This window comes from Protobothrops mucrosquamatus, unplaced genomic scaffold, assembly GCF_001527695.2.
Source record: "Protobothrops mucrosquamatus isolate PMUCROS unplaced genomic scaffold, P.Mucros_1.0 scaffold1133, whole genome shotgun sequence".
NCBI lineage: Eukaryota > Metazoa > Chordata > Lepidosauria > Squamata > Viperidae > Protobothrops > Protobothrops mucrosquamatus.
Genome location: NW_015387351.1, coordinates 643,958 through 671,216, shown reverse-complemented (window position 1 = coordinate 671,216; position 27,259 = coordinate 643,958). Strand labels below are relative to the sequence as shown.

The 27,259-nt window shown below is 40.5% G+C and overlaps 2 protein-coding genes across 2 annotated transcripts; one reads left to right on the top strand and one right to left on the bottom strand.

The window, feature by feature from the left end:
- The first annotated feature begins 1,366 nt into the window (after positions 1-1,366).
- On the top strand, positions 1,367-8,835 carry RNF25 (ring finger protein 25). The gene is made up of 10 exons (XM_015820476.1): positions 1,367-1,414; positions 1,836-1,907; positions 2,215-2,317; positions 2,406-2,473; positions 4,745-4,814; positions 4,932-5,003; positions 5,490-5,630; positions 6,558-6,647; positions 7,166-7,300; positions 8,051-8,835. The coding sequence occupies exons 1-10, from the start codon at positions 1,371-1,373 to the stop codon at positions 8,744-8,746; spliced, it is 1,491 nt and encodes a 496-aa protein (XP_015675962.1). The 5' UTR covers positions 1,367-1,370; the 3' UTR covers positions 8,747-8,835.
- Positions 8,836-12,863: 4,028 nt separating this feature from the next.
- Positions 12,864-21,920, bottom strand: LOC107291479 (mitochondrial chaperone BCS1). The gene is made up of 8 exons (XM_015820477.1): positions 21,904-21,920; positions 21,110-21,495; positions 19,609-19,748; positions 19,189-19,383; positions 17,831-17,894; positions 16,499-16,668; positions 14,887-15,004; positions 12,864-13,223 (listed from the first exon to the last, which is right to left on the bottom strand). Exons 2-8 carry the CDS (start codon positions 21,427-21,429, stop codon positions 12,971-12,973), a joined length of 1,260 nt encoding a protein of 419 aa, XP_015675963.1. The 5' UTR covers positions 21,430-21,495; positions 21,904-21,920; the 3' UTR covers positions 12,864-12,970.
- Between the last annotated feature and the right edge of the window lie 5,339 nt (positions 21,921-27,259).

Below are 27,259 nucleotides of genomic sequence, written 5' to 3'. Positions count from 1 at the left end.
AACGGTCCTAAAATACAAGACAAATCCCATAGAATTGGAAAACCAAAGAGTCCAGTAACATTGGTGGGATGAATTTTCATAGCAAATTTCTTTGGGGTGCAATACATGAAGCAAATAAAATCAAAACTTTCTGCTTTACTCATCCTTCAAACTGAAAAGGAAGAGACTCTTTTGCGACAGCTCTTTAACACCTCCTTTTAGAAAACTCAAGGAAAATTGTGAGAATTTATAGATTGCCTTTTAGTTTTGTTCTTTATTCTGATCCCTTTGTCTTTTTTAATCTGACTTATTTTTGGTCATTTCAGTATTGTATTGTATTGTATTGTGTATTGTATTGTATTGTATTATTGTATTGTATTGTATTATTATAATAGTATAGTATAGTATAGTATAGTATAGTATATAGTATAGTAGTATAGTATAGTATAGTATAGTAGAGTAGAGTAGAGTATATAGTATAGTATAGTATAGTATATAGTATAGTATAGTATATAGTATAGTATAGTATAGTATAGTATAGTATAGTATAGTATAGTATAGTATAGTATAGTATAGTATAGTATAGTATAGTATAGTATAGTATTAACCAGCAACCTTTCTCAAATTTCAGTTACTGCAGTTTCAACAAGAAATAAAGTTCTTCCCAAGGACACCTTTCCCTCCTAATTTTTACTGTATTTTATAACACACCGCACACCCACAACAGGTAGGGGATGACAACTGCAGCTGCTGCCAGGAGTTCCTTTGGCTTTATTCCCATCGTGCTTATTAGACCCGTTTCTTTCCAAAACGTTTGCAAAGAGGCATTAAAACGGAAAGGCTAAAAACCCTGTACCTTTTTAGCTTAGAGCAGTGTTTCTCCCCCCCCCCCTCAGCCACTTTAAGGCGTGAGGACTTCCAACTCCCAGAATTCCCCTCCCCATTCATGGCTGGCTGGGGGATTCTGGGAGTTGAAGTCGACACGTCTTAAAGCGGCCCGAGGGGGAGAAACACTGGCTTAGAGAGCGCTCATCCTCTGCTAGGACTTACTTCTCATTATCTGTGCAGAACGCGCGGCCAGCGTTTCAACTCACGGCAAAACACGGTCATCCCCTTCCCTTCCCTTCCCTTCCCTTCCCTCAGTCCGCCGTCCCGCCACTCCGCTCCGTCTATGACCAAGGGATGACCCAGGGGCTCCTCGCGAGGAAGGGAGCGGAGGTTTAGCTCCGGCACTCCAAGGGCGGGGAAGGGAGGGAAACCCGCACGCTCAAGACGCCCGTTACTTGCCAAGCGTCAGACGACGGCGTCGCCGACCTATCGCCTAGCAACTCCTGGCGCCGGAAGTAATCGTGGCCGATTTGGCCGTTCTTCCGGTTTTTTCGCTGGCAAAAATGGCCGCGGCAGGGGAAGAGGAGCCGACGGGAGTGGAGGATTGGTAAGAGGGCGTTTGGTGTCGTTTTGTCCGAATTACCAAAAGTGGGTTCTGTTTTGCTACCCTCTACTTAACCTCTCTATTTTTGGAAGCCTGGATGTCAAAACCCTAATTAAGAGCTCATAAGGAAGCCGAGAGTTTAGCTGAGAACTTCTGATCAGTATCTTGTCTCTGAAGTATAATAAAACTATTTCTGTTGGGGCAAGTGGATCTGCGCTGCAAACATCCGGACTCGCCAATATGGCAGCAAAAAGTTTGTTATACAGGCTTAGGCCTTCACGGCTGGCGTCAATGGAAGCAGTGATGAGCTTTCGGGCTGAATGGTGAAACGTCAGAACAAAAGAAAAGTAACATCTCATACCATGCAGGCAGAAGGCATTTAAGAAAATGAGATATATCTGTAACATTATTTCTTTTTCTTCAGGGGTTTGCCTTCAGAAGTGGAAGTCTTAGAGTCTATCTATTTGGACGAGCTTCATGTGTTTAAAGGAAACAGGTATTTGCTTTATTGTCAGATGTTTTGTTGGCTTACAGGTAAAACATAACAAGAGTATTTATGTGTAGTTATAAATAAACCCTGAGGCCAGATTTCCTTATGAATAATCTTCTCTGGCTTACATGCCAGAAGAAAGGAGTAAAATTCACTCCTATATCACGCTCTGAGTTACATAGATACAAATCCTTAAGATTGTAAATGTGGCTGTCAGTTAAAGTCACCAGTGCAAGAGAGCTCCAACGTGTTACTTTTTAAATTTGTTCTCTTTTCTGACAATTGACTTTAGCTTGCGCCTTTCTCAAACTAGATCTGTTCCCTGGGAAATCTCCATCACCCTATACCCAGCAACTGCTGAGGATCAAGATTCTCAGTATGTCTGTTTCACCCTTGTATTGTCTGTGCCTCTGCAGGTAAATGTCTTAAGTGCTGTTTTTCTAGTTATTTCATCATGGAGCATGGCTATGCTATATATTTATACTTGGGTTGGTTTTCTTTTAGTATCCAAATGAAATACCAAAGATTGTTATCCAGAATCCTCGGGGATTATCAGATGAACAGATCCAAAAGTAAGTACTTTGATCTTATCATCAACATGATCAATTGGTCGCACACTTTCTTTGGAAGTGGGTTTCTGATACCCATTTTTACTTCTGTAGTTCTGTTCCTTTATACTGTATGTAGCTGTCCTTCAGAAGAGGAAAGTAATGTTTCTGTTCTAATATTAAGGATACTATTATATTGTGTGATAGTGAAAAGAAGGTAGTTTCTATATATAAAATACATTTGTGGATTAACTGGACAACAAAGATTTTGCTTCCTGAACACTTTTGGGTGAATCTTGTAGATTTTTGGCTGCCAATCATAAAAATAACCTATAATTTAACTATCACATACCATTTTGTAGAAATCTTTTGTTTTTACACATCCTTCAGTACCTATTGGCTATGCTACACACATTGAATCCCCCCCCCCCCCGAAAACATGGAACTGTTGTTGAAGCACATCTGGTACACCAAGTTTAACTGGAATATCTGTGGATATCTAAAAAGTAGTGGCTCTGCTGCTTGGAATACAGTTCAGATATACCAAGTACTGTTGTTACATATGTGAATGGGACAACCGTGCAAGAGAGTCTCATACTAAAAAGAAATGATCACTCTGAAAGAATTTGATTCCAGGAAAGAAAAACATGGCACGTGAACTTTGTTGACCCAACAAAGATATTTGTTTTCCACTTCACATAAAACCCAGACTGATGACAAATGTTGTGAAAGTGATGAGCAACGAAGGTGAAGGTTTTTGTTATTTGAGACAGATGTTTCCAAGAATAACTGATACCAAGATTAAGGAAGGCATTTTTATTGGTCAACAGATCAGATTCACCATCAATGACAAGCAGTTTGAAGATCTGTTAGTGCAGGGGTGGGCAATTAATTTTCCTACGAGGCCACATGAGAAACTGGGACTGTTGTGGATGGTCAAACCAATAGGCTGAATTTAATTCTGCTCAATATTACTTTTATTGCTTTGTAAAACCAGTAAATGATATGGTTTTTATTAGTGCTTCTGGTAAGAATACATGTTATGTCTTATTTACATTTTATTTCTAATTTCCGATTGACCTCACGCAGGCTGGATAGGGACAACCAAAGGCTGGATGTGATGCAGGGCCATAAGATGCCCAGGTCTATGTTAGTGGGACCAGAGAAAATCACCTGGAAAGCATTTAAGGATGTCATAGAGAATTTTCTTGGCAACTATAAAGCACTATCCTTCCTTCAGTTGCTTGTTGAAAGTCTTACAGCACAAAATGCCATGAAGTGAAACATGTCACTGAAGATTCATTTTCTGTTATTCATACTTGGATTTCTTCCCCAAAAGTCTAGGTGCAATCAATGATGAACATAGTGCAAGGTTTCACCAGAACATTGTCACAATAGAAAAATGGTATCAGGGCAACTGGAATCCATCAGTGCTGGCTGACTGATGGACACTAGAGCAAGACGCATTGGACACTGAATATAAACAAAAATCAGCAAAACACTTTTAGCCCTGCTGAACTCCTGCAGTATGTTGGAAACATTATGCAATTAAATATAGTCGTTGAAAGTTAATTTCATGTTTCCCAAGATTCCTGTGTGATGCAGTCATTCTGAAATTATATCCGTGTTCAGTTTAAAGAGGTTTATCATACACATCAAAACTTTTTCAGGAAGCAAAATTTTTGGGGAAAAAATTATTGTCCAGTGTATGGGATTTATTTTGGGAGAGGGCGTTAAAGGAGAACTTTATGGAAGAAATTTTTGATCAGCTAAAGCACCAGATGGACAGAGTTGTCTGCTCCACATTTCTTTACACCTGCCTTACCAATACCCGTAAGGCCTTGCCCTCTCCCTTTTCTCAGAGGACACTCAGAAAGGCTGGGCAACCCAAGCTGCTGTTGCTGCTTATCAAATGAGGAGGCAAATGTAACCCCACCATGGGGTAAGCTGAGGGGAGCCTTGCAGTATTAAGCCACTGTCATAGATTCATTCATCCCCATGGCAATAACATCCCATGGCAAAGGCAGCTTGGGTTCCTTTTCTGTGATCATTCCACAGGTAGTGGTAGCCTATCCATATGACATAATATACTGAGAGTATAATTATTTCCTATTGTCATTCCTTTTAAAGTGTTTGGAAGTATCTTTTTTTGTGCAGGGCTGCATATTACAGTCTCTCAGATTGAGCCTGGGCTTGTATTAGTGTTCAGCTTGTCATTGCGTTTGGTCAATTTAGCCACTTTATTAAGTATTGCCCTCTGGTTTTTCTCTTGATGCCCCTTTTCTGCCTATCTAGAATTTCTCAGACACTGCGATGTATTGCTGAGAGTCAGCTGGGTACACCTGTGCTCTATGAACTAATAGAGGTAAGAGGACAGGAGAGAGATCTGTGAGGTTATACAGGGTGGCGGTCAGGAATGGTTTTAGCTTGGACTGTCTGCTTTAGGATGTGAAATTACACACTGGCTTTTTCTCTCAACAAGAAGGGAAAAGAAATCCTCACAGACAACAACATCCCTCATGGGCAGTGCGTGATTTGCCTGTATGGCTTTCAGGTAAGGGCATTGTGGACTTAGCATTTTTTAAAAAAAATCATTTTGGGAACCAGAGGAATTGAAATCATTAAGGCGAACAAAAAATGAAATGTGGGTGAGCTTCTTGAAAAGATGTCTAGATAGGAATCTCTTAGATTGTCGTGATGCAGTTAACTTGATGCAAAAGAGAATTGAATGGGGATTTTAGGAAAATTGAATATGGCATAGGAGTTTATTAGGGGGCATACTTCTGTTTCTGTAGCCTACATGAAAATGCTACCTACCCGCCCTTAGAAGCAGCTTTTCACACAAAAGAACAGGATACAGTATTTTGTGGAATAAAAAACAAGAAATCCATTAGTTATATGCAGGAAGTTTTATATGATTCTTTGGAGTTAATCTGTTATGGGAGTAGACTTTAAATGTGGCAAACACTGCCCTCTCCAATATTTCCTGAAAGAATAATGCTCAATGTACTCCTGAGAATCTCTACTTTCATCTTCACAGGAAAATGAGGCTTTCACCAAAACCCCATGTTACCACTACTTCCACTCACGTTGTCTTGCTAGTTACATAGAGTATATGGAGAAAGAAATCAAGGCACAGAAGAAAGAAAGAATGCAGCATTTGACACCTGTGTCCAAAGAGGTAATGAATTCTTCCACTGCAGCTGCTTGACTGTTCTTTTCTTCAGGAATGGCTTCTTAGTTTAGGTCAATATTACCAGGTTATTTCAGTTTGTTCAATTATGGCACTGTGAACCTGGACAAAATATTGGAGATAACAATGAATTGTAATAAAATTATTAAGGCTAAATGATAAACAGCTTCCCTTTTACTGATGCAATATTCTGGAAATATTCTGATTTAAAATTTGTGGGAGATGAATAATATGTCTTTTTCTCTGCAGTATTTTAGTAAGGTTCTGTGAATAGAGGTCATCTTTCTGGCTTTTGTTATAGATGAACAAAAACCATGTGCATTATTCTTGAAGAATAGATTCCAGGTTTTTCTTCAGGGAAATTGTTACATTTTGACCAAGATGATTCTTTTTTAGTGAATGAAAAAAGATGAGAATATGTTTTATGTTCTGGATAAGTCTTTTGTGGGATATGCTATTTGTCAAGATATGAAATGATTCTTTCTTCCTCCATAAAAATAAGAGAGGAGGGCAGCACTGAATGCATCTTTCCCTGAGATCTCAAGAATTGTGGTAGTTAGAGGTAAAATTGCTGCAGCAATGCAAAAAAAAAAAAAGCATGAAATGCCAAAGAGACTCCATCATGGATAATAACATAATTGGGAGTGTGCCATACTGTTTCCTCTCAGTTGTGGCACTTGGGAGGGCACTCTTAGAAGACCTAGGTAAAAAGTTTGGGATCCAGGCTTTTCCATTAGTACCGAGTGCTGGGATAATTGCTTTTGATTGAGAAGTAGCCATGGACTTGTCTTAAAGCGTTTGTTATCCACTAAGGCAGAGCATCAGAGGGGTATGAAGGTAGAAACAGAATATCCCATGGTGTGGCCTAATCACACAATGCTTATGGTTGTTTCTGTTATCTTTTCTTGCATATAGGATATTGAAGTGCAATGCCCTGTGTGCAGGGAGCCTCTAGCGTATGACCTTGCCACATTGCAGGCAGCACCATTACCGCAGCAGTCAATGGTAAGGAAAATTGGCAACCAAACCTTTTGCATGGAACCATTGCTGTTTAAAAGATGGAACAAACCAGTGGTTTAGGATTGTAGCCTAAACCCCACACGTCATATCAGTTTTTGCTGAATCATTTATAGACAGTGACATCAGTGGGGCTCTGTAGCTCAGCGGGAGGTGGGAGGGATGGAGAAACAAAATGGCTAACTGTCCACAGCATGTTCTCATTCTCACAATGTATAACAATTTTTAGCTGTGTGCACATAGCCTAATGTGTAGCGCAAAATCTAAATAAGTTTCTCTGCTCAGGTAGATCTGAGAATGATGCAGGTTTTAGTGTAGGATGTCTGAAGAGCTCAGCTTGGGAGAGGGAGGTCTGCCTAAACCATTTGTCCTTCTAAGAACGATGTCAAGATCTTTTTTTTTTCTGCTTTATCTAAACTCTGCACCTTTCCAGGTGGGGGCACCATAGTTATAGTGTTGGGCCTAAAAGTTCCACTCCTGAAATACAAGGTGTTGTTCCCCCTCAGGAAGTATACCAGCCTGACCAACAGACACTGCAACACAGAGAGCAGCTGCGTCAGCACTTCCGGAGGCAGCAAGAAAAAGGCGGCATCATTGATGTGGAGCTGGAGAGAAATCGCTATTTTGTTACCCTGCAAAGGGTGAGTGGATCGGCAGAATAGAAGGAAAAAGGGTTATTAAGGAAAGAAGGGAGAAACTGAATAGCATCCAAAATCAGGAAGCTATTAATCCTCTGTGCAGGGAATGAAAAATAAGCTTTTACTTGGTTGACAGTCTTGGAGCAGAAGATATTTACATCTTAAGCCAGTGGTTCTCAACCTTTTTAATGCCGTGACCCCAACCGGTCGTAAGTCGAGGACTAAACTGGTCGTAAGTCGAGGAGTAAACCGGTCGTAAGTCGAGGACTACCCAACCGGTCGTAGGTCAAGGACTTTCCCTGCCCGGGAGCGCCGCGCATGCGTGGTTCCGCCCCCTGCGCTGGCCAAGGCGTAGCTGGCAAGCGGCAGAGACGGAGCAGGCCGACCATCAGCTGGCCCAGCCCAAGGGAGGTAAGGCACCCGCCGGAAAAGGGGAAAAAAAATGGTGGACAAAAAAAATGGCGGACAGCCTTGCTTGGCGACCCCCGTGAAATGGTCGATTGACCCCAAATGGGGTCCCGACCCACAGGTTGAGAACCACTGTCTTAAGCAATTCCATAAGTGTCTTTTAGGTAATTGATTAAGATTGAAATATCAAAGCCATTTTGGATGGCTCTTGTTGTCAAGAGCATGTTGCAGCCTTCTTGCAATGAGAGATTTATTATAGAATCAAGCTGGAGAATATGAATTTGGTGACACCAATATTTTAGCCCATGCTGCATGATCTTTCTAATTGGTTTGCTTTCTTCTCAGCCCTCCGATGTCAAGGAATATGACCATACAGCCATCTCAGAAAATGACCTGGGAACTAAGAATGAGCTGAAGTCACCAGCCGCTTCAGAATATACTCAAACAAGTACAACACCCATGAGTGATGAGCTAAAAAATACAGGTAAATCATCTCTTACTTTCCATCACCATAATAGGAGAGAGAGAAATCGAGCGGAGAAGCCATCTTTACAAAATCCTAGCTGGCAATTACATTATAAGACATTCGAGATGGCAACAGGAAAGTATGTTGAGGAAGAATCTGAAGCCTTAAGTAGGAGATCTAACTGGAAGAAGGAAAGAGAGCGGTGGAACTATGGGAGATACAACCAAGATATTTCAAAATCTTATAGCCGAAACCAGGAGCCTTCATTCTTGGATAAAAAGGATCTGTGCGCCAAACGTCTCCCATTGGCCAAAGAAGAGAAATACAACATGGAGAAGTGGATACCAATGCCAAAAACTCAAGCCTCCAACAGAGAGAAAGTGGACATTTGCCATGGGGAACTCAGAGGACAGAACTCATGGCAAGGTCAGCATGGTATTCAGAACTGTGAGAGATGGGAAAAGACCGAAGGGAGAGAGTATGTAACTTATCCCAGAATGCCAAGAGGTCGGGGGCAATCCAGACCAAGGCCACAGAAAGAATTGCAAGGTCCAAAGAATGAAGAAGGTTCTTAGCTGGTGGCGATCAAAGGGAGGACACTGATTGCTTTGTCACGTTGCCTTTCAGACATTGACTTTTCCTTATTTGGGGGGGGGGGGAACCCAGCTGTTCTTGGGAGTTTTCTCTAAAGCACTGGCAGTAGGACTTGTGCGATGGCATCAGCTTTATGAAAAATATTCTGTGAGGATTAGAATGCTGCAAAGGGACAAATACATAATTTGAGAGAGCAATAAATGATAGTGAAACAGAGTTTCTATGTATATTGAAATACCTTCTAGCAAAATGGAATTGTTGCAATGATCAGGAGGTGAAATCCCTTAGTTAGAAAGGCCATTGGGAAAATGCACTGTTAAACACTTTTAGAAATATTTTTATTTTTTTTGGAAAAAAAATAAAGAGGTATAGGTCTTTCTCTTTATTGTCCAGGAGTTTGGATCAGATTTGTTATGTTGCTTACTATTTATGGTCACTAGTGCTAGACATGATGGCAAGAGTGCACTATAGTGTCAGATTAATTTAGAATTGACCCTTGGAATTAATCCTATTATGTGTAAATGGTCCTCTGAACCACCACAGTCTGCAGTTAAGCTGCATACTGAGATGTGGGTGTTGCTTTTTTTTAGTGATCTTTTCACTACTGTCAGTACCAAAGTACCTTTTAGTTTATGATATGATTAAACAGTTGCTGTCCAGAGTTGTATTTCAAAAAAGCGATTACACTGAGCCCGTTAATTCTAGATGCCAGTGTGCCAGAAATATAAAAAGCTATGCAAGCAGTGAATTTCTTGTCTTCTGCCATTTTTGGCCCAAATTTGTTGTACCCAATCTTGGGATCAGAGGATTGCATTCTACCATAATACTGGAGAGGGGAAAATGTAAATGTATTTTTGCTCACATACACCCACATGCACATGCGCACATGTATTACATTCAGTAGTTCTCAGAAATTAAAACTTGTATCAATATATTTTGGGATCATATGAACATTCCCCTGATAAAAGTATAGACTTGAGTTAGGTTCACCTCTTACGTACCGGTATATATTTGTATGCAAATGCTGAGGGTAATTTCCTCCAATTTGTTAAATCCCACTTTGATTTATATTTATGATTTTCACTATGTTGGAAAAAAAAAATCCTGTGACTCTGTGAGAGTATTTTTTAAGCTGTTTCCTTTATGTCTGTGTAAAGAAATGTTGCCATCTGACAATGTTCCTACTCTTGGCCCAAACACTGGAGCAAGGACATGTGCAATACAACTACTGGCTAGAATGGCCAAAATGAACCTCCAGATAGAATTGCTTAATGTTTTCATTCTGAAAGCTGAAAGATTACATTTCTGATTAATGGTATGCATAGGTACAGTCCAGTTTGAGTGGCTCGGATCATGAAAGAACTGAAATTAAACTCAGTTCTTCACCTGTAATGAAATTTGTGGCAATGTGAAGCAAAAACAAAAATGAGCATTAAAGTCCACCTGGATAAGCCAACCTATGAATCTGTTTTGCTGAGGAAAATTTAATAGTCGCTATTGTACTACACCAGACTCGATCAATCCCTTCATAATACTGTCTTTCAGTCTGTTACGGGTTTTTGCTTAGAGTTACCTAAGTAGTCGTATCCTCTATTATGAATGGAACATGGGAAGCCTAATGTGAGCACACAAATTCTACAGCCACGTGTTTTTGGTATATTATGGCTTGCCTAATTCTGCAAAAGTTGGACATTTTTAATTATATTAATATATTAATTATATTCAGTTTAAAACCAGCAGTATATTGCAGGCAGGGACAACATACACTGAGCAGCACAACCAAGTAGCTGGCCCTGTGTACAGGAACATCTGCAATATATTTGTTATAGCCTCCCAAGTCCAGGTAGGAGATTCCACAGAAGGTCTTGGATCACATAAGAGGGCTAAGATCCCATGAGATTTCCAGATCCAGGCAGTATTATAGACAATAATCAAACATTGTGATAGTAGACAAGGACCAGAAGACAGCAGTGATGATAAACATATCAGTACCAAGTGACGGCAGCATTAGGAAGAAGTATGAGAAGCTGGAGAAATATCTGACCTGAAGGAAGAACTAGACAAGATATGGAAAGCAAATTAGTCTCAATGGTGACAGCATTCAGGGCTCTGACCTCTCCAACAGACCCCAGGAACAACCTTGGAGCTCTCTGTCCAGAAGAGTGCAGTGTTAGGAATAGCTAAGATACTGCACAGAAGCTTCAAACTCCCAGGCTCTCTTAGAGGACCCAAGATTGAGGAAGACTCATAATATGCATAGGGGTGAGTAGGGAAATACAGTTTCAACTGGGCTTATACAACACTTATGCTGTAATACATTATAGTATACTTTATTAATACAGTAAACCATGATTCAATTACATGTCAGATTTTGATTCTTGCCATGGAAGGAATGTGGAAAATAGTTTCAGAGAAAAATACTTGATTGGATTGGATCCCAGTAGTAACTAGATCAGAATCAGGTCCCTTTAGAATCAATTTTCATCGGCTGACTTGTTTCTTCTTTGAATTGTTTTTTAACAACGCCATACAGAAATACTATATTTCTATAAAACTCTATAAAACTTAATAATGTTCTCAGGGTATTTTCCTCAACAAATGATGTAGTTAGCATAATGAAGGCTTTAATCAAGATAGATTGAAGAATATGATGAAAGGGCTCTAGAACAGAGGTCCCCAACCGTTTGGGCACCAGGGACCAGTTATGTGGAGATTTTTCCGCAGACCAGAGGGGTCTGTATAGTTTTGTATGCTGCCTGCATTCCACAGATGGGGCTTTGCTTGTTTGTGCGGACCGGTTGCTGACATGCTGCAGCCCAGTACCGGTCCACGGACCGGGGGTTGGGGACCCTTGCTCTAGAACAGGGGTAGGCAACCTTGGCTCTTTTATGACTCGTGGACTTCAACTCCCAGAATTCCTGAGCCAGCTTGGCTGGCTCAGGAATTCTGGGAATTGAAGTCCACGAGTCATAAAAGAGCCAAGGTTGACTACCCCTGCTCTAGAAGATGGAGAGGTACAGACAACTCAGTGCTGCCTTTTAGTTGTCATTTCCAGAACTTTTGTAGGGTTATTATGCCTCACAAATTGGTGTGCTAGTGCAGAGGTCCCTAACCTTTTGGGCACCAGGGACCCGTTCCGTGGAGAGAGGTTTTTCCGTGGATTGGAGGGTGCGTGGTTTTGTGTGCTGCCTCCATCTCGCGGATAGGGCTTTGCTTGTTAGTGCGGACCGGTTGATGGCATGCCACAGACCAGTACTGATCCACAGACTGGGGGTTGGGGACCCCTGTGCTAGTGACAATGATCTGAAAAAACAAAACAATGTTTGGTTCTTTAAGGGGTGAAAGTAAGAGTAGCAGGAGTCTTCCTTGGCTGCATTTGTTGGTATTTGCGAGAATGGGCTGGAACAGTTATAGACAGACTATGTTCTCAGTACAAAGACAGTGGAAGTCCACAGATCAAAACAGATTCAGAGCGACGTAAGAGCAATATGAGAAACAGGTTGCTGTATTTCAATATCATATTCTATGAAAAGCATTTAACCCCTAATGCTAGCAGATAGATTCCACTTCCTTCAGGCAGAATTAAAACCAATCTATTTGCAATACATTGAACTGCCCACACATACAGTTAGCCTATTAAGAGGCTTTGCTGCTGCTCTGTAGTCACCATTTTCTGACCTTAGAAGATCATGACAAGGCAGATCTGATTTTGATGTAGGCTTACAAGTAAGACGTTCTAGAAGAGAGATGCCTTGTTTCCTTTCTGGAGCTTGTAAGTTGCTTGAAGCTGAATGGTATGCCCTAGAGCAGGGGTAGGCAACCTTGGCTTTTATGACTCATGGACTTCAACTCCCAGAATTCCTGAGCCAGTCCACGAGTCATAAAAGAGCCAAGGTTGCCGACCCCTGCCCTAGAGCCATCAATTCTAAAAAACCAAGTGCCTCCTCAGTATATTACTACTGCAGTTATTGAGGCACAGACTCGTCTGGAGATGGGAAGGGAGAAGTCATTCAATCTGAACTCCATATTCAATTTCTTTTTCAGAGAAGTGCAATGAGATTGGTTGGTTTATTCTTTATTTTTATTTTTACTAAAAGGACCACCTCACTGAGACAGAAATATTGATGGTATCCCCCTTACTTACTGTGTGCTGGGTGAACAGCCCAGGCAACTACCTTCAATGTTTTCTCAGTATTCGTTCAGAATCAAGATATAAGCATCTCTACATTCTGAATGGCTTTAACTGGATCCGCTTTGTGTAACATGAAATAACCTTGAACTTGTGCGGCGCTGATTTTAACAGAGACAGAAAGGGCTCGTTTAGCAAATTGCTCAGCTAGAACAGATGGCTGGTCTGGATAGAATTTGTGGAACATCTGTTTGAACTGCCACTCCGAACAATGCCCAATGTACTGTTTGAGGTCTACCCGGCCTGGGCGAATCAGGGCTGGATCCAGCCTGCAGGAAGTGAAAAAAACAACAAAGGAGCTCAGTAAAAGTTTAACCTTCCAAATATAGCTTCCCTCTTTATACACAAGCCCAAAATGCTGCTATTTCTAAAATTCCAAAAAGAACAAGGCTAAAAAACTTTCTCTTAAAATAAAATCTTGTTTTATTTTATCTGTAATGTATAATTGGCCACCATATTCAGAAAAAATATAAATTTGGTGGCCAGTAAATATATTAATACCAACAGAGGTCCTATTTTAATTAAATCTTTTAGTTCTTCCTCAGCTGTACTACATCAATCCACACTAAAGAGTCCTGCACAGAATAAGGAAGAACTATCACTAAGGTATGTAGAGCACAAAGTAGCATTTTAAACAATTGTGCCCATATCCACTTTACACAGAATAACTATACAATGCTTCATATTCAGTTCTGATTCATTAAAGCAGCTGTGTCTATTTTCATAGCTACTACATAGTTAGAATCAATCCTAGCTAGTTTAATGTTATAACTGCACTCGCACAAACTATGAACCTCCTTTACAGAATCATATCTAAAGCTTATATAGCCTAACATAGATATATATCCTCTTCTTCCTCCTTCTCTATCACCTACCTTCAAATTACCCACCTCCTTGCTACAATCCTAGCAGCCAACATGAAGCCAGGAAAGGTAACAGCGAAAACTACATGTATATTTTGCAGGTTCAATGTTGCAAATGTTTCAAATCATGACCAAGGCCATTAATGACAATGCCACTGCCAACACATTTCAGCCTTGTCACTCCATAATACTTGACCTATGATTCTTTCTTAGCAGGCTGTATGGCTAGCATTGCCCCGTGCTTGGGAAGAAAAGCTGAAAGTTATACAGATGAGGTTTCTATGACACTTCACAAGAGCCTCTCTTTTCTTTGATTTCTTTCTCCTGTTTTCTCCTCCAAAATAATGCCCTACTACGTTCTTTTGTCAGTCAACACTTGCCTTAGGAGAGTTTATACCTTTGCTGTCTTTTGAACAAGAGGGGTGCCACAAGCTTTTTTTTTTAACAATTTGCTTGGATATTGCATGAGATAAAGTGGGATATATTGATTTATGTCATCAAACCATTAGGGCTTCCACTAGTGCAGGGGTGTCAAACTGCCGGCCTGTGGGCCAGATGCATCATAGTGAAACCACACCCACTCCATTGCCGACAATGGCAAAAAAGTCACGATATGTTGCGACACGTCACGTAACGTTGCGAGTTTGACACCCCTGCACTAGTGTTTCAGCGTGCAGCTGATACAGGGCATCACTGGGAACAATACTATGACTGGAAATTGACAAACTGGAAGAAACTCTGGGAATGGCAGCTGTTTGTTTTCCTATTCTTTGGTTTTGATTTAGCAACTAGAGCCGGGGTGTCAAACTCACTGTGTCACGTCACGTGTTGCGACGACCGTGACTTTTTTCCCCTTGCCGAAGCTGGGGTGGGCGCGGCTTCCGTGTGATGCATCCAGCCTGTGGGCCGGCAGTTTGACACTCCTGAGCTAGAGCAAAAACTGCTAACTAGTTATGTCACCATTATTAGCAACCGTTCTTACTTAGCCCATATGAATGTTCTTCTAAGTCAAAAGGTCGGCTAAGTTAATAATCCCCACCTATCCCATTTTTTGTGCATCAGTTCTAACCTGTCCATATAATTGGTAGTCATAAATACTAGTCTGGCTTCAGAAGAAGCTACACCATCCAACGCATTGAGAAGGCCACTGAATGTTAAACGTCCCATGCCTTGATATGCAACAGGATCTGAAGAGAAAAAGTAACAAAGTTATTCAGAAATATGGAATAAAAGAAAACTAACAGTATGAGTAAAGACATAAATATTACTAAATTCTGCTTGGATGTAGGAGCAGCTTCGCCAACTGATTTTAGAGCTCCCATAATTCTTATTCCCACTACACAGTACCACCGAGAGAAAAAAAATAAAACTTTTTTTTTCTATCAAGGGCTGTATTCTTTCAAAGGTATCTGATTTAAGAATTTGCAGGTTACCAGCAGATATTCGAACGGTTACAAATATGATGCTAACCAAGGTTGGCAAACTATTCTTTCTCTCTCTTTTGCTATGTGGGAGGAGAAGGGCAATATACTACTGTTAAGTTCTGAACTGATTGCTTATCAGAGCAATCTTTAATCTGGGGTAGGCAAAAGTAGATGACCTGCAGCCCAATTCCTGGATTAGTAGTACTTGGAACATCTTCTAATCATGGCTGCAGAAAACTGATGGCATCATTTGAGCCAGCAGTGTGCTGCAGCTGCCAAAAAAGCCAACAGTTCTAGGCTGCATGAACAGAAGAATAGAATCAAGATCATGTGAAGTGTTAATACCACTTTATAATGCCTTGGTAAGGCCACATTTGGAATATGGCATCCAATTTTGGTCTCCATGATGTAAAAAAGATGTTGAGACTCTAGAAAGAGTGCAGAGAAGAGCAACAAAGATGATCAGGGGACTGGAGCTAAAACATATAAAGAACAGCTGCTGGAATTGGGTATGTCTAGTTTAATGAAAAGAAGGATTAGGGGTGACATGACAGCAATGTTCCAATATCCGAGGGGTTGCCGCAAAGAAGAGGGAGTCAAATTATTCTCCAAAACACCTGAGGGCAGGACAAGAAGTAATGGATGGAAAATAATTAAGGAGAGAAGCAACCTAGAACTAAGAAGAAATTTCCTGACAGTTAGAACAATTAATCAGTTGGACAACTTGCCTCCAGAAGTTGTGAATGCTCCAACGCTGGAAGTTTTAAGAAGAATTTGAACAACCATTTGTCTGAAATGGTATAGGGTTTCCTGCCTGAGCAGGGGGTTGGACTAGAAGACCTCTAAGGTCCCTTCCAACTCTGTTATTCTATTCTATTTTCTAACCATGTTAGAGGGAATGCATTTCATTGGAACACATACAAAATTAGCAATTAGTAAACTAGACACATCACTATTAAAAGGCAAAAAAATTCAATCCTTCCAAGACCCACCCCCTCCAAGCTTACATACACATGTGTGGTGTTATTCTAGCCATTTTGTAGCCCTCAGCCCTGGAAAAATGCTAACTGCAGCCCTTGGCCATGAGAAGGTGGCTTATTCCTAGAATTAAAGGAAAACTGCTTCAACAAGGCATTTCATATGACATCTCCATGATACAATGACTCTGTGACAGGTTCAAAGTTAGGCTCCAGCTGGAATGAAGGAATAAGACAGTTTGGAATAGGAAGCAAGAAGGAGCACGTGTCTCTCACTCACTTTCAGCAGCCAGGTCCCGACTGACAAAGGCCGCATCTATGTCTTCCAAGAGGATGATGCTCTGTTGTGGAGCTACACTCAGCAAATGATTGAGACGATCATCTGAGAGACTTCGATCACTCAGGCTCAGAAGACAGATGCTGTACTGCAATTTTCCAGCCAGGGCTGTGCTGTAATAGGTAGGAGTTTCATTTCAGAATGTAAACATGCAAGAAAAAAAAAGCGTTTGAAAAGAGGGGAGGAGCTCCTCCACATTTTCCTCTCAGAATTTAAACACCTTTGTTTGCTCCATATCTATGTAAATAGAGTTCTGCGTTTACACACAGGGAACCACCACGTTAACTTCTAAATTAGCCCAAATCACTATTAAATAAAAAGGTTCAGAGTAAGAGGATACTATTCTAGAATAACATAATCAAGTTGCACTTTACATCTTAAGAAAACATATTGTGATTAAAGTTTTGTTCAGGATCAGATTCTCTGAGAATTATATCCCTTTTCCCCCATGATGGCTCCATTACTTCTTGCTTTCTTGACATATATGTACTATATTCTCTCTAGGATGGCTTTTATCATCACTTCTAAGAAGAAATATTCCACAGGTGAATCCACTTGGAGCAGTTAAAAACAGCAAATTCTAACTGTGCAATAGGTTGAACCAAAAACACTTTTGAACCATATAATGTATCTTGATATAACTCAGCTTGCAGGGAAAGAGACAATAAGTATCAAAATTGTGTGAATGGTTCTGCCTCAAACATCACAAATTATGAGGAAAGGGAGACGCTAAGTTAGCAAGCCCTTATCACTTTGCTCCCTGCTGAAAAACTATTTCTAAGTCCACAAAAGTACATTTATGACATCACTTTTATGCCCTGCATTTTGTGAAAGTTACTTCCTAATATAGGTGACTGCCATTAATTTGGCCTTTAAAAAGATCCTAAAATACTTGTTCTAATTCAGGGTTTCTCAACCTTGACAATTTTAAGATGTATGGACTTCAATTCCCAAAATTCCCCAGCCAGCCATGCTGGCTGGGGAATTCTGGGAATTGAAGTCCATACATCTTAAAATTGTCAAGGTTGAGAAACCCTGTTCTAATTGGTCTACCAATGATTAATTTAAAAACATTTAACCCTTTTGCTCAAATGACAATTTAATTCCACTCAAACACAAGTGTTACCACTTCGAGATATCTTAGAATCAAATCAAACCTCTTCCAATTACACAGTGGCATACAATATTCTCAAACACTGTTAAATAAGGATGGGGAGAAGGGACACTTTTTTGAGAACAGGTTCAATATCAAGACTACAGAGAGCCCACACTTACATGAAACTGCTCTTGCCACAACCTGGGGGCCCATACAGCAAGTATCCTCTCCGGTAAGGTATTCCTGTGAAGAAAATATCTAATCAGAAGACACCATTCAATTATCCAATTTTCTACTTTATGAGTTATAATCACCATGCTCTAGAAGTACGCAAATAATTTTTCTGCCACTTCTAAACAAGGAAACAGTTTTCTAATGATCAGCTCCAGATATTGTGAAAAAATTGCACAAGAGTACTTGCATTGTGGTGAAAATGGTGAAGTCCATTTTCTTATCCTCTTACAGTCTTACGGTTTAGGCTTATCCTGGGTGAAATTATATGTAACTTTATTAAAAGACTACTTTACAGGCTGTCCTCAACTTACGACCATAATGGAACCTGCCAATTACAATCACAAGCTGTGATGGTTGTTAAATGAGACTCCCACATGGTGTGGGCTAATGACGGTACGGATCATTAAGCAAAGCATGGGTTCTTCGTGAGTGGGAGAGTCCCTGGAAGGTCTAGCACAGGCCCAGGCCTAAACTTCAGCATCTCCCCAGCTTCCAGCTTCCGGGGTGGGTAAAATGAGGATTCAGATTGTTGGGGGCAATATGCTAACTCTGTAAAACTGCTTAGAGAGAGTTGTAAAGCATTATGAAATGGTATTTAAGTCTAAGTGCTATTACTATTGATATTACATATTTGCCTGCCCATCAAGCACCACATGCTCCACTTCCTACTTCTTAGGGTTCCTGTAGGCCTTGGACCTCTTTCTTGCCCCACTGGTTCCCAGAGCTCAGACTGGGAAAGGAGAGCAGGCTGCTTCACCTTCAGCATCCCTGCAGACTACATGGCTCCAATTGAAAATAATTTTGCAAGCATTTATTCAAAAGGATTAATGTGAGTTTGACCTAGAAGATTTAATTGTCTTTTAAGAAATATCCTAGACATTTTGGAATACTTGGAGCAGCATAATGAAAAGCAAGCTGCATTATTTTCTTAGACAGATGCACATAAGACCTTTGGAAATTTGAACTGGGCCTTCCTTATTAAAATTTTAGAAGATATGAATTTTTGAGAGAATTCTATTACTGTAAATGCATAAGATTGATTTACACTTCAGAGAAAGCACAAATAATGGTGAATGAATTGTGAATTGCAAACTAACAAAACCTTTTGAGATACAAAAAAAGAGACAAGACTGGGATGCCTGTTGTCTCCTCTCCTTTAGTTCTTGAAACACTGAATATAGATATTAGACAAGAGGAGAGAATATGTGCTCTGTGTATTTGGCATCAAATATATCCTGATTTATCTATAAAGGAGAATCAGCGTATTATGTCATCTCATTGCCAGCCTCTGAAATGCACTCACCTCGATCAATGTACCACTTGGGGTTATCAACGAACTCTTTCACATCTTGCACAATCCTCTCTGATATTCCTTTGTCAAACACTACAGAGGTGAGTGGGCGTTGTCGTCGTGGGAAACCAAATGGCCGCCATTCAGCAGCCATTGCTGTATACATTACTGTTTTGCCTTCTTGTTGTTTCAGAGCCAATTCCCTGGCTAAAGAGAAAGTAAAATGTGAATTATACAAAATATATGGCTATAATTCGGAAGGAAGCCAGGACAAAACAGAAAAAAAGCCAATTCCTAGAAACAAAAAGGAATCAAAATACCACATAGAAGAGATTGTCTGTTTAGACACAATGTCCAAATCTGGTTGGTTTGGGACTTTGCTCTGAGCAATATTACATTCAGGGGTGCTAGGTATTTGGGGTGCTAACATACCTTCTTGCATAATGTTGAAAAAAATTTCTCTTTTATTGCCAACTGCTGTAAATGTGACAGACTCCCAAGGAGTGCCTGTGTGGAGATCAATCATCTGGTTCTCCCGGTTCCGTTCTATACGTATCCACTTCTTTTGATACCTGAAAGCAGAGGAAGGAACACCTGAGTAGGATAATCTTTTCTGGACTTCCACCTCCAAAACAGCCTTTTCCATGCCTGTTGATCTATAATCAAGCAAGACTTAACATAGGATTTATATATAATCAATTATGGCCAACCAAAAAAGGCAATGGCACAGATAACACCACAAGGAAATCTCTTTTGTGACTACCTACTCTCCCAATTTACAAGCTTAAAAATTTGGGTTTTGCTTTTTGCCTGAATTTTTTTGCCTGAAATTCCATTTTTGCTGTTTACCCATGCTATATAGCTCATGTTTCTCAGGACTTTCTCCAGTCTTCTGAAAAAGGAAAACAGAAAAGAGAAATTTGTTCTGTGAGTTTCCTTCTACTCTTGTAGCAATATAGTCTAGGATACTACAGTAATAGAAGTAAGGAAAAGTTACCCATCCAATCAGTTCTGCTTACATAAAATGTCTCTATTCCATTGTTTAAATAGCTCCAAATTTTTAGAAATAAAACTATATGTGTATAATGCAAACAACAAAATAGTGCAAAAGGAGATTTAGCTATTAAAATAACGAAACAGCATTTCAAAATATTTTATCATCATGATCTGAATTGGAGGAATAAAAACCAGATATGTGTGCTTGTTTGCTGGAGATTAAATTAAATAAGGTTACAAAAAATGTCAGTGCTTAGCTGATATTGATTAATCTTAAAAGATAAACGAAGTTGAATCTAGTTCATATTTAAATCAATTCCTATTGATAAATCAGAAAATAAAAATAGAAATGAAATAATGGAATTGATTATTCAAATAAATGAAAATAAAATAACTTTAAAAATCCACCATGGAATAAGGCAACAGCATGACTGCTAAAAAAAAAAAAAGCTGCACAGATGCACCCATGAAATAAGGATTTAAGCTAAGCTCAAGGGAGATTTTATCTTACCTTTAAATCCTAGAGTTCAACTTATTCTTAAATATGGAGGCATGAGAGTATAGAATAACAGCATGAAGTTTCAAAAATAAGACACTTGCTGAAACAAAAATTTAGCCACACTGTTGGAAATCATTGGCATAACTATCCTTTGAGATTCAGCAGAATATAGAATTTGCTCTGACTGCACACTTGTAAATATCCATTCTATTTCTCCTGCATGCATTTTGCTGTTTTCTTGATCTTTGCCTATTTTGCAATTTTAGAAACTGAAGTTCAGGATGTAGACATTTAAATTTACTTTCTTCTGTTAGTTGTGCACTGAAAACTCCTGCTTATTGCCATAGAGGTATTTGGGAGTTATTGCAAAATATATCTATTCATGTTCATAATCTTCCCACTACTTGCAGCCTGGAGATATTTCATGGTCTCCCTTACCAAATGAAATGATTCCCAGGGCTGGGAATAAAGTCAAATTTTGTACTGACACGGCCACTCTCGTGTTGCAGGTAAGAAGTCTCCACGCTCAGGTGCTGGGTGTGCTTAGCATGGTGAGATATCCAGTTCAACAGCCAGTGGTAACTCTTGTCCCTGCTTGGCACTTCCAGGGTGATCATATAATGCCGTTTGAAAACCATCATGCCAACCTGGGCCCCCTTACGTGCCAGGGCCAAGGCTGTGCCCACACCAACTAGACCAAAGCCTGCCCCAAAATACGGATTGTCCTTTAGGGCTAAGACAAAGTCAGAGAAAGGCATTGTGTGTGGGAGGAGCAAATAGTGCCAAAGTTAAATAATCACTCTGTGTGGCATTTCTTTTAAAACCTGAAAAAATAAAGGAGAAAGCAGTTAAACCCATGAACGGTTTACTGACAAAACTCAAAGGCACGGACAGCTTGCATCAAATACACCGGGCTTTTTGCAATGTGTCGATGCCAGACGGCTCTCTGCCTGGTCTTACAAGCCATTCATTTCAGGGTAGTGCAGTTGCTTAGCAAACTAAACTCAGGAATCAAAGAGAACTTGGTCTCTACTCGCCCATACAAAACAGAAACTGTGCAGATTCCCATAACTGCTCTTCACCTGTTAAAATAAGGTGGAGAGGATCTCTTTCGGTTTTAAGCTTAAAAAGTGGTTTGTCCTCTTTTCCTCTCTCTCTCTCTCTCTCTCTCCAGATCTACTGGAGAAAAATGCAGCCTCGTGCAGATAAAAGGAACGAGAAAGCTATCCTACCTCCTACTGCAAACCGGAGCTTGAGTAAACCCCACTTCCCACCTTCCCGCGTACAGCATACTACTATAGACACACGATCTCCTACTTGCCCTTCCTTGAGCGACCTTCCCCTCTTCCAATCAGCGCCGCCCCGTCACTTCTGTGGTTCCACCTGATCGGGAGAGGTGACTCTCCGCCCTCTTGTTCCTACCGAGATAGCTCTGTAGCATATGCAAGAATAAGTTTAGAGCAGATTTTCTCAGCCTCGGTGTCTTTAAGGCGCCTGGACCAACTTTCAGAACCCCCCCATAATTCTGGCACTTAAAGGCCGCAGGTCTTCAAGTCCCTGAGATTGAAATAACGGTTTAAACCAGTGTTTCTCAACCTTGACCATTTTAAGGCATGTGGACTTCAATTCCCAGAATTCCACAGCCAGCATTGCTGGCTGTGGAATTCTGGGAGTTGAAGTCCACATGCCTTAAAATGGTCAAGGTTGAGAAACACTGGTTTAAAATAAAACGGAAAGCAGCCACTTGCTACTCCTCGACTTTTACAGGCACCGTGGAACCACTCGAGAGTCAAGCCCTTTTACAGTAAACACGAACCGAAAGCAGAGATTCGTTCTGAGAAAAGGTCGGCATGGGCGATTCTAATTTTCCTAGCTCTATCTTCATTTTTCGCTTCGGAACCGAAGGCTGGCTACTTTCTATGAAATTACCCTAACACTCTATGGTTTCTGGGAAAGCGGTCGGTTCCCGGGTTCCTATATACGAACCTTCGCGGCAGGGAGTCCGAAAATCGGGATTTTGATTTGTGGGGAGATGACGAGCTCTTCTCCTGCTTTGCTTTAAGGCACCTACCGCGCAGCAAGACACTCTCTACACCTTGTCTTGGGGGGCGGCGCCTCCGATCCCCCCAACGCCGAAGCCTGTGTCCAAGGTTACCATAGAGTTGCTCGGGGAGAGCGCGGACGAAGCAACAACAAAGAGGGAGGGGGAGAGAGGCTAGAGAGGAAAACATGGATGCTTTCCTACCGGCGCGGGGAAGGAGGAATCGTTGAGACCCGGTGCCTGGAGTGGGAAGCCGGGCATTGTAAGTGGTGAGGAGGGGGAGAGGCGAGAGCAAGCGCGAGTCAAGACTGGTGTTTTTGTCGAGGGAAGGCAGTGGGGCTATCCTGGGGCGGAGAAGGAAATAGGTAGCCAGAAAGGCAGAGGACCAAATTGGCTTTTTTAGGGAGGGGGGTTGACGGGGTGTGGGTCCCTGTGCTGCTCTCGAGGATCCCTTATGCTTAAGGGATTTTTGAACGTGGGTACTACAATGGGGGGCTCTGCTGTGAGGGGCCTGGAGAGGAGCAGATCCCGGCTCCAGTTGAGATTCGTTAGTCCTATAGAATTGGCTGTTTGTCATTTGGATCCAGAACATGCTGTCATCAAATTGGTGGTTTTGTATCCTTTCTCTTGCACTTCAGAGACTGACAAGAATGGTTCGTGCCTGGCATACAGAATCCAGAAGGTTGCAGAAAAAGCCCACCAGAAGAAGAGGAAACTGGGTGTGTGAGTTAATCCTTTTCCTCTTGCCCAGGGCTTTTCAACCAGTGGTACGGGTACCACCTGTGGTACATTGGCACCTGGCAGGTGGTACACAACCATTTTAGAAAAGTGGTAGTGGGGGAGGGGAATGAGCTGATCCGGTGGCAGCACTGCACAAGCCTGAGCGAGAGATGGCTGGAGCTGCAGGGCTGTCAGGGCTCAGTGGAAGTGCCAGGATCAGCGCCAGGCTCCAGCTGGAGCTCGGTGCTGATCCTGGTGCTTCTGCTGAGCCCTGAAGAAGCACCAATCAGCTGGAATGTTGCAGCACCTCCAGGGTCTTGTGATTTACATTCAGATGCTTGGCAACTGATTCATATTTATGATGGTCACAGTGTCCCAGGGTCATGTGAAGTGACCAAAACCTGCTGCAACCACCCAGCAGATGGGGGGAATAAAAACCAAATATTCCCCCACCCCACCCTGCCAATCCTCAACAGAAATGCTCACAACAATGAAAACCTAGGACAGGAGGAAGAGCGCCGCCGGGTGGGCAGGCAGGTGTCTTGCTCGGCTGTGGCTTGGGGGGCACTTTTTTCAGTGCCATTGTAACTTCGAACAGTCACTAAGTGAACTGTTGTAAGTCGAGGACTACCTGTACTTTGTCACTTTTTTCCTTTTTTTTTTTTGGTCATCAAGTTTTTGACACCTTGCTAGGCGACTAGTGGTACTCGGATATTGCCATATCCTAAAAGTGGTACAATGGGTGAAAAGGTTGAAAAGCCCTGCTCTTGCCTAATGAGTTGGCTACTGTTCTTAATCACCAATGCTGTTTTTATTATAATAACTATTATAATAATATAGAAAACCTCCGTATCACCCAATTCTCAACATCTCGGAGCAGCTTGAAAGTATATAGAAGAGATATACCATGAAGGAATCCTGTATCCAGGAAATAAAAGTATAGGGTAATGTGCACGTATACATAGTCCTCAATTTACAGCCATTCATTTAGTGACCACAGTGGCACTGAAAATGTGACTTGTGACCAGTTTTCGTACTTTGCAACATTCCCATGGTCACGTGATCAAAATTTGAGTGCTTGATAACTGGCATGTACTTATGGCAGTTGCACTGTCCTGAGATCATGTGATCACCATCTGTAATCTTCCCAGCTGTCTTCTGACAAGCAAAGACAGTGGGGGAAGCCAGATTCACTTAACAACTGCAGTGATTCCCTTAAGTGTGGCAGAAAAGGTTGTAAAATGGGACACAACTTGCTTAACAACTGTCTTAGCAATAAAAATTTTGGGCTCCATTGTCATACGTTGACAGGACTACCTGTATACAGGGCTTTTTTTCTCGTAGAACGCCCAGAACAGAGTTCCGGCACCTTTTTTGGATGGAACCTTGTAGGGTAGGCAAGGCGGGTTGTATGATGGGTGTGAGTTCCGGCACCTTTTTTTTTTTTTTTTTTTTTTTTAGAAAAAAAGCACTGCCTGTATATATAATGTACAGTATGGACAGAACTTGGTGAAGCTGATTGGCTCCAGGATGACAAAGGAGTGTGACAATCTGTGTACTTTCATCTTGTGTATTCCAGTCTATATGCTAAATATATATTAACAGAGATTGGATTGAAAGAAGATGAGTGTGGTTTTAAAATTGGAGGAAGAAACATCAATAACCTGTGCTATACTGATAACCAAAAATGCAAAGAATCTGCAAGCTCTGGTCATAAATGTCAAGGAGCAAGATGAAAAAAAAATGAGACTAAAATTAAATGTAAAAAAGATCAAACTAATGACAACAAGTAACCCAATCAGCCTTCGAATTGACAATGAAGATATTGATGTCGTGGATAGCTCCTGCCTTTTATATCAATGATCAACGATAAAGGAACAAGCAGTCAAAAAATATGTTGCAGACTGGCCCTTGGTAGAGCAGCTGTAAACTCCTTAAAAAAGATATTGAAATGCCATGATGTGCCTTTACGTACAAAGACCAGAATCATGCAAGCCATGATATTCCCTGTGACACTCTATGGAAGTGAAAGTTGGACTTTGAAGAAGCTGGATAGAAAGAGTTTTGTTGCTTTTAAACTTTGGTGTTGGAAAAGATACCTGAGAATTCCATGGACAAACAAGAAAACAAGCCAAATGGCTCTTTGAACAAATCAATTCAGGATTCTCACTTGAAGCACAAGTGACCAGGCTCAAATTATCCTACTTTGGACACATTATCTGAAGATTCAGCTCTCTGGAAAAGGCTCTAATTCTGGGAAAGGTGGAGGGAAACAAAAGAAGAGAACTAACAGCAAGATGGATGAACTCAGTTATAGTGGCAATGAGTACATTGTTGAAATACCTAAAAGACCAGGTTAGGGACAGATCATCTTGGAGATAATCTGTGTGGTCACTAAGTATTGATAATGACTTGGTGGCACATAATCATAGTGAAATATTCTTTCCGCAGAAATTGCAATGCATGTAACTGTAAACCATACCCTTAACTTTTCCTGATAGAATTATTTATTGTTTGCAAATATACGTGCCACTTCCACATTTTAGCCAGCAGCCATTTATATTCATTTGGTCTGGAACCTGTTCTTTAAACAATCAATCATGTTTGTGACTAAATCACTCAGCCTTTCTATAACATCAAGTATAGTGTAGATTAATTTCTGAGAATGCAGATCAGAAATATTAAATACCTTTGGCTGGCTCTTCCCTTGTATCTGTAGCCTATGGAATTACTTAAGAGCAGTCTTTCAGTTAAATACATGTATGCATGCTAATGTGATTTCTATACTATAAAGTAGCCCTTCATCAATAATACAATTAATTAGTTGAACTAAACAGATCAGGAATGGCTATAGTTGAGTAATGAATGGGTCACTGAATGCTAGGCTTTAGAAAAATACGTAAATAATTAAAATAAATTATGTAAGTAATTCAAGAAATGGCTTTATTAGGATTATGAAATAGATAGATAAATAAATGCATACACAAATGATTATAAGAGGCATTTAAAAAGATAGTAATGAGCTATCTGCTAAAGTGAAAAAAGCAAGCAAAATTATGTTTATTCTTTGGATTGAAATTAAAAATGTATATATAATAAACCTACCTTGGGGTGAGCTTCCTCAGCTCAGGCTAGTTAGACTGTGTGTATTAGCATGCCTGTTGATAAATCAGACTTTACATAACACACTGTGATTTCTTTAATTATAGTTTGTGTGAAATACCAGAATTGACTCATCTTACACAAAACAGTATGTCATAGATTATGATGTACAAGCTGGAACAATGGGATTCTCACATAAAATGCTAAGATAGGATCAAGCAAATTATATCATAATTTAATATGCAATGTAAATCCAGTTATTATATCTGAATCCATCAGCAATCTGTGATAACATACTAGTGCATTCCAGCTTTAATTTGAAAATATTGGTAGAAGACGTTTTAGCCCTTCCCTTTTCATCTTGACTTCATGAGATTAAAACAATGTCTCTTTTTTTCCAAATCCCTTATAATCCTTGTTTGCCCCAATTTAAAATCCTATGTATTTAAAGTTAAAACTATTTCAGTGGAAATCCTTATGGGTGTAAATTCAGGTTACACTTATTTGCGAGTGTTAGTATGAAAATCATTGTGTTTGTATCTGTACAATTATTTCTCTTTTATGTAGTCTGTTGGAAGATCAAAGTACTGAATTATTTCACATCCTATATCAATTGCCCTCCTGCATTTTCTTCTACACAGGTGTGGCTACTAGCAATACTGAGCAATTATAGCTGTTAACAATATATTTCTTTACTGTTAACAATATATTTCTTTATTGCAGTT

Coding starts and splice junctions, on each gene's coding strand:
- RNF25 (XM_015820476.1), top strand. CDS start 1,371: ATGGCCGCGGCAGGGGAAGAGGAGCCGACGGGAGTGGAGGATTG. Junction 2,474..4,744: donor TCAGATGAACAGATCCAAAA/GTAAGTACTTTG, acceptor CTGCCTATCTAG/AATTTCTCAGACACTGCGAT. Junction 5,004..5,489: donor TTTGCCTGTATGGCTTTCAG/GTAAGGGCATTG, acceptor TCATCTTCACAG/GAAAATGAGGCTTTCACCAA.
- LOC107291479 (XM_015820477.1), bottom strand. CDS start 21,429: ATGCCTTTCTCTGACTTTGTCTTAGCCCTAAAGGACAATCCGTATTTT. Junction 19,749..21,109: donor CCTGGGAATCATTTCATTTG/GTAAGGGAGACC, acceptor CTCTGCTTTCAG/GTATCAAAAGAAGTGGATAC. Junction 15,005..16,498: donor TCGGGACCTGGCTGCTGAAA/GTGAGTGAGAGA, acceptor TTTTCTCTTCAG/ATCCTGTTGCATATCAAGGC.